Here is a 19,008-nt window from a genome sequence, read left to right as displayed (position 1 = left end):
TTCCCTTTAACTCTCCATACCTCCTCCTCTCTCCCCCGCTGTCTGACCTCCCTGGTTGTAAAGTGAGGGGAAATTCATTAGATCAGAAAATAAGTGTATCTCTGTCTCTGTGGTATTACCGTATTCCGTCCCCCAAGGCTCCCTGGCTTTATGGATGAGTTCTGTCTGTTCGCCTCGTCTGGGGTCCACACACACACACACACACACACACACACACACACACACACACACACACACACACACACACACACACACACACACACACGCACGCATTGCATACTTGCACACATGCACACACAAACACACACAGACACCACACACACATTATACACTTGTTAAGCAGGGTAAAGTTGCCCCTAGACACAGACACTCAGAAGCAGTTATCACCTTGGTTCTGGGGGAAGGACCAGATATTACTGATATCTCCCCAGAGCAACACAGGTGTTTTCTTCTCCTCTAGCAATAAAATGCATACTCTTAATACCTCTGTCCTCTATCAGAGACAAACACACAGGCACAAACACACACATGTACACACGCACGCACTCACACACTTACACATTCACACAGTAATGCCTAGCCCCAACTTCACGTCCTCTATAACAAATCAGTATGCCTTACCAATCCCACCACAGTAGAATAAGACAATTTAAAAATATATATATTATTCAAAACAGTTTTATATACAGACTCCCACTTTGTCATTGAGGACCAATAGGTTGAACTGAAAAGTAGAAACGGGGCCATGATGACTTTTTTCTTTAAATTCAGGAAAACGTCTAAACGTTTCTGTGATATGTAAATGACCCTTCTGTAACACCAGCCAGGTCTCCCGTGATACAAGTCAGTATTCAACGTCCTTCCATGTCTGAGGACGTTGGGAGATGATGTGGAAACCAGCCACTAGGGGCAACAGTGAGCGTTGTTAACTTCAAATAGGTTTCTGTTTTGCTAGGGTGTTGTGGATGGCGTTCACTGATGGACGTAAGCATCAGTCTTCAAGTTTGAATCCAGCGATAGAAAGTTGTTTTTGATATTTCTGTTTTAAGCCTATCCCAAACCTTAACCCTTACCTTAACCATTCAGAGTTAATACCTTAACCATTCAGAGTTAATACCTTAACCATTCAGAGTTAATTCCTTACCTTAACCATTCAGAGTTAATACCTTAACCATTCAGAGTTAATACCTTAACCATTCAGAGTTAATGCGTTACCTTAACCATTCAGAGTTAATACCTTAACCATTCAGAGTTAATACCTTAACCATTCAGAGTTAATAAATACCAAATACTTAGGTGTCTGGTTAGACTGTAAACTCTCCTTCCAGACCCATATCAAACATCTCCAATCCAAAGTTAAATCTAGAATTGGCTTCCTATTTCGCAACAAAGCATCCTTCACTCATGCTGCCAAACATACCCTTGTAAAACTGACCATCCTACCAATCCTCGACTTTGGCGATGTCATTTACAAAATAGCCTCCAATACCCTACTCAACAAATTGGATGCAGTCTATCACAGTGCAATCCGTTTTATCACCAAAGCCCCATATACTACCCACCATTGTGACCTGTACGCTCTCGTTGGCTGGCCCTCGCTTCATACTCGTCGCCAAACCCACTGGCTCCATGTCATCTACAAGACCCTGCTAGGTAAAGTCCCCCCTTATCTCAGCTCGCTGGTCACCATAGCATCTCCCACCTGTAGCACACGCTCCAGCAGGTATATCTCTCTAGTCACCCCCAAAACCAATTCTTTCTTTGGCCGCCTCTCCTTCCAGTTCTCTGCTGCCAATGACTGGAACGAACTACAAAAATCTCTGAAACTGGAAACACTTATCTCCCTCACTAGCTTTAAGCACCAACTGTCAGAGCAGCTCACAGATTACTGCACCTGTACATAGCCCACCTATAATTTAGCCCAAACAACTACCTCTTTCCCAACTGTATTTAATTTTAATTTATTTATTTATTTATTTTGCTCCTTTGCACCCCATTATTTTTATTTCTACTTTGCACATTCTTCCATTGCAAAACTACCATTCCAGTATTTTACTTGCTATATTGTATTTACTTTGCCATCATGGCCTTTTTTTGCCTTTACCTCCCTTCTCACCTCATTTGCTCACATTGTATATAGACTTGTTTATACTGCATTATTGACTGTATGTTTGTTTTTACTCCATGTGTAACTCTGTGTCGTTTTATCTGTCGAACTGCTTTGCTTTATCTTGGCCAGGTCGCAATTGTAAATGAGAACTTGTTCTCAACTTGCCTACCTGGTTAAATAAAGGTAAAAAAAATATATAAAAAAGAATACCTTAACCATTCAGAGTTAATACCTTAACCATTCAGAGTTAATACCTTAACCATTCAGAGTTAATACCTTAACCATTCAGAGTTAATACCTTAACCATTCAGATTTAATGCGTTACCTTAACCATTCAGAGTTAATGCGTTACCTTAACCATTCAGAGTTAATACCTTAACCATTCAGAGTTAATGCGTTACCTTAACCATTCAGAGTTAATACCTTAACCATTCAGAGTTAATGCGTTACCTTAACCATTCAGAGTTAATACCTTAACCATTCAGAGTTAATACCTTAACCATTCAGAGTTAATGCGTTACCTTAACCATTCAGAGTTAATACCTTAACCATTCAGAGTTAATACCTTAACCATTCAGAGTTAATGCGTTACCTTAACCATTCAGAGTTAATACCTTAACCATTCAGAGTTAATACCTTAACCATTCAGAGTTAATACCTTAACCATTCAGAGTTAATACCTTAACCATTCAGAGTTAATGCCTTACCTTAACCATTCAGAGTTAATGCGTTACCTTAACCATTCAGGGTTAATGCGTTACCTTAACCATTCAGAGTTAATGCATTACCTTAACCATTCAGAGTTAATGCCTTACCTTAACCATTCAGAGTTAATGACTTACCTTTAAGAATTTGGAGTTCATGCTTAAACTTAACCTTAAACACTTTAAATTAGAGGTTTGGAATAACTTAGAAATGTGAAGTTTGAGAAGATGATGAATGTCTGATTGTGATGTGAGACTGTGAGCGCTGGTGGGTTACATATTAATTGTCACTGTAACTAGTGTTGATATTAAGCATTTCATCCAAACATCATTCTTTCCCCCTCAATTTTTTCTCTTAATTTTTCTATGAGCTTTTCCAGAGGACCATGTAGTTTGATTGTATAGTAACACAGTCTGTCTGTGTGCATGCCTGCGTCTGTACATGTTTTTTTGTTTGCAGAGCGCCGACAAGGGGGTCTGAAAACTGGCTCTTCGTTCAGTTCGACTCGTCTGCGGAGCAGTACTGTACTCTACCACATCTCTGGTCACCTCCACAGCAAAGACAACAAGAAGAGGAAGAAGAGCAAGATCAAACTCAACAAGGTAAGACACACCCTAACAACCAACACTACATCTTAACAACCAACACTATACACCCTAAAACACTACACACGATAACAACCAACACTACACACCCTAACAACCAACACTACACACCCTAACAACCAACACTACACACCCTAACAACCAACACTACACACCCTAACAAACAACACTACACACCCTAACAACCAACACTACACACCCTAACAAACAACACAACACACCCTAACAACCAACGCTACACACTGTAACAACCAACACAACACACCATAACAACCAACACTACACACCATAACAACCAACACTACACAGCCTAACAACAAACACTACACACCCTAACAATCAACACTACACACCATAAACACTACACACCCTAACAATCAACACTACACACCATAAACACTACACACCCTAACAACCAACATTCAGATGGCGCCGGAGAAGAAGGCTGACGTTTAACGTGTCCCTAACCGATTGTGTTTTTTGTTTGTTCCTTTACATTGTTTGTAACTTATTTTGTACATAATGTTGCTGCTACTATCTCTTATGACCGAAAACATCAGAACTGGACATCAGAATAGCGATTACTCACCACGAACTAGCAAAATCCTTTTTGTACTTTAACGAGTCCGACGTGAATGATATACTGCTTTCCCGTAAACAGGCCCAGATCCCCGTAATTTGCGTGAAGAGAAGGTAGAGAAAAAGGAGCCGGAGGGCGGGCTGCCTTGTGAGAATTCGTAGGCGATCAAATAAACCCCCACTTCCTTCCATTCTGCTAGGAAACGTGCAACCTTTGGAAAATAAAATCGATGACCTACACGGAAGATTAAACTACCAACGGAACATTCAAAACTGTAATATCTTATGCTTCACGGAGTCGTGACTGAACGACGACATTATCAACATACAGCTGGCTGGTTATACGTTGTACCGGCAGGATAGAACAGCGCGGTCTGGTAAGACAAGGGGCGTATGTATTTTTGTAAACAACAGCTGGTGCACGATATCAAAGGATATCAAAGTCTCTAGGTTTTGCTTGCATGAGGTATCGTATCTCATGATAAGCTGTAGACCACACTATCTACCTATAGAGTTTTCATCTGTATTTTTCGTAGCTGTCTACATACCACCACAGGCTGAAGCTGACACTAAGACCGCACTCAATGAGCTGTATTCCACAATAAGCAAACAGGAAAATGATCACCCAGAGGGGGCGCTCCTAGTGGCAGGGGACTTTAATGGGGAACTTAAATCTGTCTTAACAAATTTCTATCAGCATGTTAAATGTGCAACCAGAGTGAAAAGAACTCTGGAACACCTTTACTCCACACACAGAGACGCTTACAAAGCTCTCCCTCGCCCTCCATTTGGCAAATCTGACCATAATTCTATCCTCCTGATTCCTGTTCCAAACAAAAATTATAGCAGGAATCACTAGTGACTCGATCAGTAAAAAAGGGGTCAGATGAAGCAGATACTAAGCTACAGGACTGTTTTGCTAGCACAGACTGGAATATGTTCCGGGATTCCTCCGATGGCATTGAGGAGTACACCACATCAGTCATTGGCTGCATCAATAAATGCATCGATGATGTCGCCCCCACAGTAACCATACTTACATACCCCAACCAGAAGCCATGGAGGAGCGGGAATGAGCGGGAAGCTTAGAATAAATCCCGCTATCCCCTCCGACGAATCATCGACTCTTTTCTCTGTGTATATCAATGATGTTGCTCTTGCTGCGGGCGATTCCCTGATCCACCTCTACGCAGACGACACCATTCTATATACTTTCGGCCCGTCTTTGGACACTGTGCTATCTAACCTCCAAACAAGCTTCAATGCCATACAACACTCCTTCCGTGGCCTCCAACTGCTCTTAAACGCTAGTAAAACCAAATGCATGCTTTTCAACCGGTCGCTGCCTGCACCTGCATGCCCGACTAGCATCACCACCCTGGATGGTTCCGACCTAGAATATGTGGACGTCTATAAGTACCTAGGTGTCTGGCTAGACTGCAAACTCTCCTTCCAGACTCATATCAAACATCTCCAATCGAAAATCAAATCAAGAGTCGGCTTTCTATTCCGCAACAAAGCCTCCTTCACTCACGCCGCCAAGCTTACCCTAGTAAAACTGACTATCCTACCGATCCTCGACTTCGGCGATGTCATCTACAAAATGGCTTCCAACACTCTACTCAGCAAACTGGATGCAGTCTATCACAGTGCCATCCGTTTTGTCACTAAAGCACCTTATACCACCCACCACTGCGACTTGTATGCTCTAGTCGGCTGGCCCTCGCTACATATTCGTCGCCAGACCCACTGGCTCCAGGTCATCTACAAGTCTATGCTAGGTAAAGCTCCGCCTTATCTCAGCTCACTGGTCACGATGGCAACACCCATCCGTAGCACGCGCTCCAGCAGGTGTATCTCACTGATCATCCCTAAAGCCAACACCTCATTTGGCCGCCTTTCGTTCCAGTACTCTGCTGCCTGTGACTGGAACGAATTGCAAAAATCGCTGAAGTTGGAGACTTTTATCTCCCTCACCAACTTCAAACATCAGCTATCTGAGCAGCTAACCGATCGCTGCAGCTGTACATAGTCTATTGGTAAATAGCCCACCCTTTTCACCTACCTCATCCCCATACTGTTTTTATTTATTTACTTTTCTGCTCTTCTGCACACCAATATCTCTACCTGTACATGACCATCTGATCATTTATCACTCCAGTGTTAATCTGCAAAATTGTAATTATTTGCCTACCTCCTCATGCCTTTTGCACACATTGTATATAGACCCCCCCTTTGTTTTCTACTGTGTTATTGACTTGTTAATTGTTTACTCCATGTGTAACTCTTTGTTGTATGCTCACACTGCTATGCTTTATCTTGGCCAGGTCGCAGTTGCAAATGAGAACTTGTTCTCAACTAGCCTACCTGGTTAAATAAAGGTGAAATAAAAATAAAATAAAAATAAAAATCAAACAGGAAAAGGGTCAATACAGGATTAAGAACGAATCATATTACGCCGGTTATGACGCTCGTCGGATGTGTCAGGGATTGCAAACCATTACAGACTACAAAGAGAAGCACAGCCAAGAGCTGCCCAGTGACACGAGCCTACCAGATGAGCTAAACTACTTCTATGCTCGCTTCGAGGCAAATAACACTGAAACATGCATGAGAGCACCAGATGCTCCTGAAGACTGTGTGATCATACTCTCTCCAGCTGATGTGAGTAAGACCTTCAAACAGATCAACGTTCACAAGGCCGCAGGGCCAGAAGGATTACCAGGACGTGTACTGCGAGCATGCGCTGATCAACTGGCATGTGTCTTCACTGACATTTTCAACCTCTCCCTGTCCGAGTCTGTAATACCAACATATTTTAAGCTGACCACCATAGCTCCTGTGCCCAAGAACACTAAGGTAACCTGCCTAAATGACTACCAACCCATAGCGCTCACGTCTGTAGCCATGAAGTGCTTTGAAAGGCTGGTCATGGCTCACATTAACACCCTTGATGCGAGAAATCTCTTTTGCAATCCACACTGCCCTTTCCCACCTGGACAAAAGGAACACCTATGTGAGAATGCTGTTCATTGACTATAGCTCAGCGTTCACCACCATAGTGCCCTCAAAGCTCATAAATAGCTATGGACCCTGGGACTAAACACCTCCCTCTGCAACTGGATCCTGGACTTCCTGATGGGCCGCCACCAGATGGTAAGGGTAGGCAGCAACACATCCGTCACTCAACACGGGGGCCCCTCAGGGGTGCGTGCTCAGTCCCCTCCTGTACTCCCTGTTCACTCATGACTGCACGGCCAAGCACGACTCCAACACCATCATGAGGTTTGCCGATGACACAACAGTGGTACAACAACCTCCCCCTCAACGTGGTAAAGACAAAGGAGATGATTGTGGACTACAGGAAAAGAGGACAGAGCATGCCCCCATTCTCATCGACGGGGCTGCAGTGGAGCAGGTTGAGAGCTTCAAGTTCCTTGGTGTCCACATCACCAACAAACTAACATGGTCCAAGCACACCAAGACAATCGTGAAGAGGGCTCGACAAAACCTATTCGTCCTCCGATTTGGCATGGGTCCTGAGGTCCTCAAAAGGTTCTACTGCTGCACCATCGAGAGCAACTGGTTGCACCACTGCCTCTTTTGGCAACTGCTCGGCCTCCGACCGCAAGGCACTACAGAGGGTAGTGCACACGACCCAATTCATCACTGGGGCCAAGCTTCCTGCCATCCAGGACCTCTATACCAGGCGGTGTCAGAGGAAGGCCCTACAATTTGTCAAAGACTCCAGCCACCCTAGACATAGACTGTTCTCTCTGCAACCACATGGCAAGGGGTACCGGAGCGCCAAGTCTAGATCCAAGAGGCTTCTAAACAGCTTCTACCCCCAAGCCATGAGACTCTTGAACATCTAGTCTGTAATTTCTACATCAATTTTTTTACTTTTGAATAAATTATATTCCGTATAGCTCTTGATTATTGAAGAATATAACTTATAAATCCCTCATGTGCTTAGTTCAACTGTCGTACCATGTATCACATTAGAACCCCAAATATAAGCTTGTTTTATTCTGTAAAATGGACTATGTGTAGCTTCGAAACATGGTTCAAACTGTCATTTTGATCTGATGCATGGTCAGTCCTGGTATCCATAGATCTGTCTATGAATAGTTACATTTCTCCAGCCCCATCCCTTAGCTGTTAACCAAAACATTAGCGGGTTGACCACTCTATTTTTGTTTGAACTACAGATTTCCTTTTTAAAGATCTGTCTTTTAGATATTCTTCCTTTCTCCTTTGATTAAGAAACATGTTTTTTATAACAACCCTAACTCGCCAACAAGCATATACTTTACTTTTCTTTGGATCCCAAATGTATTATGGACTCCCCTTTCTACTTCCATCTCCTTTCATACAATCAAAATGTGTTCCCCTCTACTTTCCTCCAATCAGAATGTTTTTCCCCTCTCCTTTCGTCCAATCAGAATGTGTTTGGGGACCCCCCTGCTCTGCCAGAGTACAAGGTGGCGGACGCCAAGAAGTCCAAGTTCATCTTGCTTCACTTCAGCACCTTCAAGGCAGGTTGGGATTGGCTGATCCTGCTGGCCACCTTCTACGTTGCCGTGACAGTGCCCTACAACGTCTGCTTCATCGGAGACGATGACCTCACCAGGAGCACTACAGTCAGCGACATCGCTGTGGAGATACTCTTTATTATAGGTATAAGGGAGGGTCATATGTGTGTATGGGAGGGGGTTACGTGGCATGGGGTTAGGCTTATGGTTGGGTTGGGGTTAGGGTTAGGGCTAAGGTTAGGCTTTGGTTAGGGACAGTGTTAGGGTCAGGGAAAGGGTTAAGGTTAGGCTTATGGTTAGGGACAGTGTTAGGGTCAGGGAAAGGGTTAAGGTTAGGGACAGTGTGTATAGTTTGTTGTCCAGCAGCTCAGTAACCTCAGTTACACTGATAGTGTATTTGTGTGTACTGTTACGTTCCCGAAGGACAAACTCAAAATGTCACCGCTCACAGAAAAGGGAACTAATAAAAAGTAACTTCGACAACAAAGACAAAACAGAAAGGGGTTCATAATTGGTTGAAAGACACCCATGAAAGTTGGAAAGTAACTGATAAGGGCTTCTTATTAAAGCCCAATACATTTGCATCAGAGGAAAAACTAAAGGAAATCAACTCACACCGATTTAGGATAGAGAGTAAAACGAATATGAATCAAAACAAATAAAACTCAGATGTATTTTTGGCAAACTAAAGTGGAAGCACTAACATGAGGTGTAGCTCTCCCAACGTTGCCTCTTCCTGATACACTGTAGGTCTTAAATGCCAGTTGGGCCAGCTCAGGTGAAACATATCCTCACTAACGAGGTGTTTCCAATCAGTGTGTTTAAACTAACGTGCTAACCAACCTCAAAATGGATAGAGAATCCAAAACAGTACTTTTTACATTATCTGATAGCAAATCATGAATCTGTAACCTTACACCCACCACTCTCTCCCTCCCTCTCTATCTCTCTCTCTCCCTCCCTCTCTCGCTCTCTCTCCCTCTTTTCCTCCCAGACATTGTGTTCAGTTTCCGTACCACTTACGTGAGTAAGTCTGGTCAAGTGATTTTCAGTGCGCGGTTGATCTGCATCCACTACATGACCACGTGGTTCATCATTGACCTGGTCGCCGCGCTGCCCTTTGACCTCCTCTATGCCTTCAAAGTCAGCGTGGTGAGTTTTCTGATTGGTTGAAATCACTGTGATGCTGGGTGGTGTATCGTCATTAATTTAAAGAGGGAATTAAATGTTTTAGAAAGCAGGGGTGAATTCTTTTTTGCCAAATCACTGAAGAATACATATTAAAACCATTACATTTGCAAGGACTAGATTGGGTTTTAATACAGTACTGTATCTAGCCATTGTATCTGCCAAGCACATTCCATCTCACATTTGTTATGGGATCAATATCTAAAGTAATCCTAGACTTGGCGCTCCGGTACCGCTTGCCATGCGATAGTATAGAGAACAGTCTATGACTGGGGTGGCTGGATTCTTTGACAATTTTTAGGGCCTTCCTCTGACACAGCCTTGTGTAGAGGTCCTGGACGGCAGGCAGCAGCTTAGCCCCAGTGATGTACTGGGCCGTACACACTACCCTCTGTGGCCAATATACCACAGCTAAGGGCTGTTCTTACGCACAATGCAATGTGCAATTCCTGGATATAGCCCTTAGCTGTGATATTTTGGCCATATACCAAAAGCCCCAGAGGTGCCTTATTGCTATTATAAACTGGTTATCAACATAATTAGAAGAGTAAAAATAAATGTTTTGTCATACCTGTGGTATACGGTCTGATATACCACGGCTTTCGGCCAATCAGCATCTAGGGCTCGAACCACCGAGTTTATAGCTGTTTTAAAGCAGTGTCTCTTGATTGATTGGTAATATCTAATACAATAGTATTGTATTGTATTTACAGTACCTGGGCTGAGACACAACTGGCATTTGAAAAGAATGGATATTGTATTTACAGTTCCCGAGCTGAGACACAAGTGGCATTTGAAAAGAATGGATAGCATTGATTACTTTATAACACAGAGGAACTGGTGGTTTTCCCGCACGTGTTTCTGTGTATTGATTTCATAAACAGCACAAGGGAAACAGCTTCATCACATTGTGCCATCAGAGCCTTCACTGTTCTAGTATAATAATACACTATATATACAAAGGTATGTGGACACCCCTTCAAATGAGTGGATCTGGATATTTCAGCCACACCCATGACTGACAGGTGTATGAAATGGAGCACACAGCCATGCATTCTCCATAGACAAACATTGGCAGTAGAATGGCCTTACTGAAGAGCTTTGGGACTTTTGATGTGGCACCGTGATAGGATGCCACCATTCCAACAAGTCAGATCGTGAAATTTCTGGCCTGCTAGAGCTGCCCCAGTCAACTGTAAGTGTTGTTATTGTAACGTGGAAACGTCTAGGAGCAACAACGGCTCAGCCGCGAAGTGACAGGCGACACAAGCTCACAGAATGGGACCCCCGAGTGCTGAAAGGCGTAGCGAATAAAAATTGTCTGTCCTCGGTTGCAACACTCAATACCGAGTTCCAAACTGCATCTGGAAGCAACAATCGGGAGCTTCGTGAAATGGGTTTCCATGGCCGAGCATCTGCACACAAGCCTAATATTACCATGCGCAATGCCAAGCATCGTCTGGAGTGGTGTAAAGCTCGCCGCCATTGGACTCTGGTGCAGTGGAAATGCGTTCTCTGGAGTGATGAATCACTCTTCACCATCTGGCAGTCCGACGGACGAATCTGGGTTTGGCGGATGCCAGGAGAACGCTACCTGCCCCAATGCATAGTGCCAAATGTAAAGTTTGGTGGAGGAGGATAATGGTGTGGGGCTGTTTTTGATGGTTCGGGCTAGGCTCCGTAGTTCCAGTGAAGGGAAATCTTAACACTACAGCATACAATGACATTCTAGACGATTCTGTGCTTCCAACTTTGTGGCAACAGTTTCGGGAAGGTCCTTTCCTGTTTCAGCATGACAATGCCCCCAGGCACAAAGCGAGGTCCATACAGAAATAGTTTGTCAAAATCATTGTGGAAGAACTTGACTGGCCTGCACAGAGCCCTGACCTCAACCTCATCGAACACCTTTGGGATGAATTGGAACGCTGACTGTGAGCCAGGCTTAATCGACCAACATCAGTGCCCAACCTCTCTAATGTCCTTGTGGCTGAATGGAAGCAAGTCCCCGCAGCAATGTTCCAACACAGTGGAAAGCTTTCCCAGAAGAGTGGAGGCATTTATAGCTGCAAAGGGGGACCGACTCCTTATTAATGCCCATGATTTTGGAATGAGATGTTCGACGAGCAGGTATCCACGGTTCCGTTGAGAATAGTTGTATGGCAAAACTGCAGATATTTAGCAAATTAGAACAATTTCAGCAATTGAATGATGTTACCCAATTTGAAACGCTGCTCTCTGTGGCTGGGGATCAGGAAGAATCAGTCTCTGGTCAGATAGGTCTCTCCTCTACTTTGGATCCACTAAATTGAATCAAATTGAACTAATATATTGGACACATACACACATACACATTAATGCATAATCAATCACTCATCACAGAGAATAACTGGAACAACCTGTGTGATTCTTTATAACATCATATGACAGCAGGAAATCAACAATGGAATCGCGCTGTGACTAATTGAGACTGGGTCAGGATGGTGAGAGAGAGAAAAAGAGGGAGAAGATACATGAAAACATAATGAAAAGAGCGAACACAAGAGAAAGAGAGATATAGAGGGAGAGAGAAAGAGAGATATAGAGGGAGAGAGAAAGAGAGATATAGAGGGAGAGAGAAAGAGAGATATAGAGGGAGAGAGAAAGGGGGGAGAAAGAGAGATATAGAGGGAGAGAGAAAGAGAGATATAGAGGGAGAGAGAAAGGGGGGAGAAAGAGAGATATAGAGGGAGAGAGAAAGAGAGATATAGAGGGAGAGAGAAAGAGAGATATAGAGGGAGAGAGAAAGGGGGGAGAAAGAGAGATATAGAGGGAGAGAGAAAGAGAGATATAGAGGGAGAGAGAAAGGGGGAGAAAGAGAGATATAGAGGGAGAGAGAAAGAGAGATATAGAGGGAGAGAGAAAGGGGGGAGAAAGAGAGATATAGAGGGAGAGAGAAAGAGAGATAAAGGGGGGAGAAAGAGAGATATAGAGGGAGAGAGAAAGGGGGGAGAAAGAGAGATATAGAGGGAGAGAGAAAGAGAGATATAGAGGGAGAGAGAAAGGGGGGAGAAAGAGAGATATAGAGGGAGAGAGAAAGGGGGGAGAAAGAGAGATATAGAGGGAGAGAGAAAGGGGGGAGAAAGAGAGATATAGAGGGAGAGAGAAAGGGGGGAGAAAGAGAGATATAGAGGGAGAGAGAAAGGGGGGAGAAAGAGAGATATAGAGGGAGAGAGAAAGGGGGGAGAAAGAGAGATATAGAGGGAGAGAGAAAGTGGGGAGAAAATACATAGACAACGAGAGAGTAAATCATACAAGAGTAAATAATAAAAGAGTGAGAGAGGGAATGGTAAAGGTGAGATGGAGAGAGAGAGAAGGAGAGAGGGAGAGAAAGGGAGAGAGGGAGAGAGGGAATGGTAAAGGTGAGATGGAGAGAGAGAGAAGGAGAGAGGGAGAGAAAGGGAGAGAGGGAGAGAGGGAATGGTAAAGGTGAGATGGAGAGAGAGAGAAGGAGAGAGGGAGAGAAAGGGAGAGAGGGAGAGAGGGAATGGTAAAGGTGAGATGGAGAGAGAGAGAAGGAGAGAGGGAGAGAAAGGGAGAGAGGGAGAGAGGGAATGGTAAAGGTGAGATGGAGAGAGAGAGAAGGAGAGAGGGAGAGAAAGGGAGAGAGTGAGAGAGGGAATGGTAAAGGTGAGATGGAGAGAGAGTTCATCAAAGAAAGAAATGGATAGAAATGGTGACAAGACAAAGAGACAGAGATCGAGAGAGAGAGAAGGAGAGAGGGAGAGAAAGGGAGAGAGGGAGAGAGGGAGAATGACAGGGTGCTCAAGTGCTCCGGGCGTAAGCACTGCTTGGTTCCAGACTCTATTAGTGAAAATACCATGGTGTCCCAGAGGACACTGGTTTGAGCATGCAGCCACCGGGGCCGGTGGTGGCGATGCCAGGGGAGCCCAGCCACACAGGGTAATTGTCGAGTGTCTGGAGTGATGTCCCTGCTAAGGCTGTAGGCCATATTTCACCAGAATGAGACAAGGGGTCCCTGTGCTGACTCTCCCTTTCTGTCTCTCTCATTCTCATTCAGTTCCTCGATGTTCACTCTCTTCCTTTTGACCCTCTGTTGTTTTCCTTTCTGTTTCTCCTTTCTCTTTCCATCTTCTCCTCACAGTACCCCCTCTCTCTCTCTCTCTCTCTCTCTCTCTCTCTCTCTCTCTCTCTCTCTCTCTCTCTCTCTCTCTCTCTCTCTCTCTCTCTCTCTATATATATATATATATATATATATAGTACAATATTTGTATTCTCAATTTCCATTCTCTGTAACCCAGTACTAAAGCAGGGATAGGAGTCAGGTGCATCTAACCCAGATGCATATCATGTAGAATGGAGACACAGAGGAAGATCCTATAGAACACTCTTGGAACAAAGGGTTCCAAAAGGATTCTTCAGCTGTCCCCATATGAGAACCCTTTTCGGTTCCAGGTAGAACCCTCTGTGGAAAGGGTTCTAGATGGAACCAAAAAGGGTTCTTCAAAGGGTTCTCCAATCGAGACAGTCGAAGAACACCTTTTAGTTTCTGGATAGTACCTTTTTTTTCTAAGAGTATATTAACTCCGGTTAACCACTTCAAATTCCTAATCTACTGTATACAACAATGACTTCTATCCAACACTATGACGCTCAGAAGGTCAAAGTGCCATTATAATCCTATAATGGTTATGGTGAGAATGGAAGGGATCACTGTCGCTACCTTGCTCTCCAACCAACGTGCATGAATTTAGGAGCAAACTGAAGGAGAGAGGAGATTCAGACACTCTTGGAAGACTACAGAATTAAATTAAAAAAGCTTATTGTTAAAAGTACAAGAGACTTAACAGTAAAGACTTTTTATTTAATTTAATTCCATTGTCTTCCAAGAGTTTCTAGTGGTTATGATGTCATCGTGTCACTGAGGCCATTGGCAGTTAATCTCTTTAATAATACTTGATTGCTGGGATGATTATGACTCTTATGGATTCTGTCTTCAGTAGGCACTAGAGGGATGGTTGATATGTGAATGTCCCAGTTGCACAGTTCGCAGCATGGTTTCTCATTGTCTTAATCTTCTGTGGCTAATACAAAACAAACATTGTGTGGAATCAGTGGGAGGATGGCCTTCTCTGATTGGGTCGTTGAGCTGGGGGTGTGGCTGGAGGGAGAGCGATAATGATTGTTACAGCACTACCTTGGAAACAGTGGTGAGCAAAGACATAGTTATGAGACGGTAATTGTACACCTGACAAGGAGACATTTAAGATGGAAGGACAAAATGAAGAATAAGTTGGATATAGAAGGTAGTGAGAGTGTTGGTGGTGAGAGATGTAAACATCTATCAGGGCTCAGGCTAAGACCCGGAGGCAGATACTACGAGTCTCAGAGTTTATTTCAGTACAAGTGGCAGGCAATCGGTAGGTCAAGGCAGGCAAAGAGTCATAATCCAAATCAAAGTCAGGCAGGGTCAGGACAGCAGGCAGGCAGGGTCAGGACGGCAGGCAGGCAGGATCAGGACAGCAGGCAGGCAGGGTCAGATCAGCAGGCAGGCAGGGTCAGGGCGGCAGGCAGGCAGGGTCAGGACAGCAGGCAGGCAGGGTCAGGACAGCAGGCAGGGAGGGTCAGGGCGGCAGGCAGGCAGGGTCAGGGCGGCAGGCAGGCAGGGTCAGGACAGCAGGCAGGCAGGGTCAGGACAGCAGGCAGGGAGGGTCAGGGCGGCAGGCAGGGTCAGGGCGGCAGGCAGGGTCAGGGCGGCAGGCAGGCAGGGTCAGGACAGCAGGCAGGCAGGGTCAGGGCGGCAGGCAGGCAGGGTCAGGGCGGAAGGCAGGCAGGGTCAGGGCGGCAGGCAGGCAGGGTCAGGGCGGCAGGCAGGCAGGGTCAGGGCGGCAGACAGGCAGGGTCAGGATGGCAGGAAGGCAGGGTCAGGGCAGCAGGCAGGGTCAGGGCAGCAGGCAGGCAGGGTCAGGGTAGCAGGCAGGTTCAGGGCAGCAGGCAGGCAGGGTCAGGACAGCAGGCAGGGTCAGGACAGCAGGCAGGGCAGGCAGGCAGTGCAGCGGGCAGGGTCAGGAAAAGCACAAAGGCCAAAACTGGGATGACTAGAAAAAGCAACAAAAAGATTGCACACAGGGAACACACTGGAGGGACAAAACAAACTGGCAACATGAGGTAATTGGAGACACCTGGAGGGGGTGGAGACAATCACCAAATATTAGGGCGCCAGAGCTGAGGATGATGTTAAAGAGTTTAAGTATAGCCAATTGGAATTTGTTGTCTGAATATTTGATCATTTAATTTAGGATACCATCATCCCCACAGGCCTTTTTGGGTTGGAGGGTTTGTATTTTGTCCTGTAGTTCATTCAATATAATTGGAGAATCCAGTGGGTTCTGGTAGTCTCTAATAGTTGATTCTAAGATTTGTATTTGATCATGTATATGTTTTTGCTGTTTGTTCTTTGTTATAGAGCCAAAAAGATTGGAGAAGTGGTTTATCCATACATCTCAATTTCTCCGTTTTCAAATCAAATGTTGTAGTCACATGCGCCGAATACAATAGGTAGACCTTACAGTGAAATGCTTACTTACGAGCCCCTAACCAACAATGCAGTTCAAACAATTACAGATAACAATAAGAAATCAAATAAACAAGTAATTAAAGAGCAGCAGTAAAATAACAATAGCGAGTCTATATACAGGGTGGTACCGGTACAGAGTCAATGTGTGGGGTCACTGGTTAGTTGAGGTAATATGTACATGAAGGTAGAGTTATTAAAGTGACTATGCATAGATGATAACAACAGAGAGTAGCAGCGGTGTAAAAGAGGGGGAGAGCGGTGGGGGGTAATACAAATAATCTGGGTAGCCATTTGATTATATGTTCAGGAGTCTTATGGCTTGGGGGGGGGTAGAAGCTGTTTAGAAGCCTCTTGGACTTGGAGCACTTGGCACTTGGTGCTCTGGTATCGCTTGCCTTCCGGTAGCAGAGAGAACAGTCTATGACTTGGGTGGCTGGAGTCTTTGACAATTTTTAGGGCCTTCCTCTGACACCGCCTGGTATAGAGGTCCTGGATGGCAGGAAGCTTGGTGACATATTGGGCCGTTCGCACTACCCTGTGTAGTGCCTTGCGGTCAGAGGCCGAGCAGTTACCATACCAGGCAGTGATGCAACCAGTCAGGATGCTCTCGATGGTGCAGCTGTAGAACCTTTTGAGGATCTGAGGACCCATGCCCAATCTGAGTGGGAATTGGTTTTGTTGTGCACTCTTCACGACTGTCTTGGTGTGCTTGGACCATGTTAGTTTGTTGGTGATGTGGACACCAAGGAACTTGAAGCTCTCAACTTGCTCCACTGCAGCCCTGTCAATGGAAATGGGGGCGTGCTCGGTCCTCTTTTTCCTGTAGTCCACAGTCACTCCTTTGTCTTGATCTTCGTGTTCTTTGTTTAGTGTGTTTCAATTTTCCCAAAAGTGGTTAGATTCTATGGTTTCTTCAATTAGATTGAGCTGATTTCTGATGTGCTGTTCCTTCTTCTTCCATAGTGTTTTAGTGACTCACCACAGTGAAGGTGTAGGCTCAGGTTTTCTGGGTCTCTATGTTTTTTACTGGATAGGATTCTCAATTTCTTTCTTAGGTTTTTGCAATTTTTTTGATAGGGAAATTGACAAGTCAAATACTGCATAAGCATATTCTAGCATCTTGTCCTGAAAAAATATCCCGTTTACTACGGGAACGTCCAAAAATGAAAATACTGCCCGTAGTCACAAAAGGCTAACAAGGGTTGAATTTATTGTTGCCTAATAGTTTTTTAGTAGGTTTCCATCCATCAATTTTCTTAATATTATTCAGTTCCTTTGGCTTTGATGTCTAGTGATTGAGTATTGCTCTGTTCAAGTAGACTGTGATTTTACTGTGATCTGACTGGGGTGTCAGTGGGCTGACTGTGAACGCTCTGAGAGAATTTGGCTTGACATCAATGATAAAGTATTCTACAGTACTACTGCAAACAGATGAGCTATAATTGTACGTACCGTAGGTGTACCTACCCACTGAGTCCCCTCGAAGCCTACCATTAACAACATACATACCCAGCGTGCGACAGAACTGCAGGAGTTGTGACACGTTTTTGTTGGTTTTGTTGTCGTAGTTGTGTCTAGGGTGGCATATGGGGGAGGGAACCCTGTCACCTTCAGGTAGGTGTTTGTCCCCTTGTTTGCTGAGGGTGTCAAGTTCTTGTCCAGTTTTGGCGTTTACAGTGTATTCTGAAAGTATTCAGACCATTTGACATTTTGTTATGTTGCAACCTTATTCTAAAATTGCTTAAATCATTTTTTCCCTCATTAATTTTCACACAATACCCCATAATGATAAAGCAAAAACAGGTTTTTAGAATTTCTGCAAATTTATGAAAATAAAAAACGGAAATATCACATTTACTTAAGTATTCAGACACTTTGCTCAGTACTTTATGGAAGCACCTTTGGCATAAGTCTGATCTGAGGGGTTCTAAATGGGGTGTGGGCGTGGTTGGTTTGGGGGTTATTGATTGGTCTGTCTCTGTCTGTCTGACTCTCTCTTTTGCTCTCTCTTTGGCTCTATCTCGCTCTCTCTCTCTAACTCTCTTTCTCTCTGATTCTTTCTCTCTTTCTCACTCTCTCTCACTCTCTCTCTTTCTTTCTGTCTCTTTCGCTCTCTCTCTCTTTCTATTTTCTCTCTCTCTCTCTCTCGCTCTCTCTCTCTCTTTTAAATCCACTTCCTCTCTACCCTTTATCTCTATTTTCCCATCATCCTTCTCCCTTTCTTGAAAGTGCCTCCTTTCTGTTTTGTTACCTTTCTACACAATTACTGGCCCACTTTCTTACTCTTAACCATCTTCCCCCTCCATTTGCGCAAACCTGCGCACACACACACACACACGCACAAGCATGCAAATGTACACACACACACATTCTCCCACTATTTCTCAGTTAGTCCCAGAGAAAAGGCTGTTTGTAAATGTGTGTGTGTGTGTGTGTGTGTGTGTGTGTGTGTGTGTGTGTGTGTGTGTGTGTGTGTGGTGGCTAAGGTCTAAGGAGCTGTGTTATGATGGACTGCTGTTCGAGATTGCCTGAGGAGCAGTTCTGAAGTCTTTCTGGGAAACTGCTATAATGTGCTTCACATTGTATGGGGGGGGGAGGGAGGGAGGGAGGGAGGGAGGGAGGGAGGGAGGGAGGGAGGGAGGGAGGGGGGGTGGTGGGAGGGAGGGAGGGAGGGAGGGAGAAAGAGAAAGAGAAAGAGAAAGAGAAAGAGAA

The 19,008-nt window shown here is 44.6% G+C and overlaps 1 protein-coding gene across 1 annotated transcript in view; it reads left to right on the top strand.

The window, feature by feature from the left end:
• Nucleotides 1–19,008, top strand: part of LOC109904387 (potassium voltage-gated channel subfamily H member 8-like) — a 112,636-nt gene that overhangs the window by 34,457 nt on the left and 59,171 nt on the right. Inside the window, exons 4-6 of the mRNA XM_031789265.1 lie at nt 3,275–3,417; nt 8,445–8,679; nt 9,529–9,686. Of these exons, the coding sequence (XP_031645125.1) occupies nt 3,275–3,417; nt 8,445–8,679; nt 9,529–9,686 (536 nt within the window). The remainder of the gene's footprint in view (nt 1–3,274; nt 3,418–8,444; nt 8,680–9,528; nt 9,687–19,008) is intronic.

This window comes from Oncorhynchus kisutch, linkage group LG14 (assembly GCF_002021735.2).
Source record: "Oncorhynchus kisutch isolate 150728-3 linkage group LG14, Okis_V2, whole genome shotgun sequence".
NCBI classification, from domain to species: Eukaryota; Metazoa; Chordata; class Actinopteri; order Salmoniformes; family Salmonidae; genus Oncorhynchus; species Oncorhynchus kisutch.
Note: the sequence above shows the minus strand (reverse complement) of the source record. Positions and strands in the feature narration are given on the sequence as shown.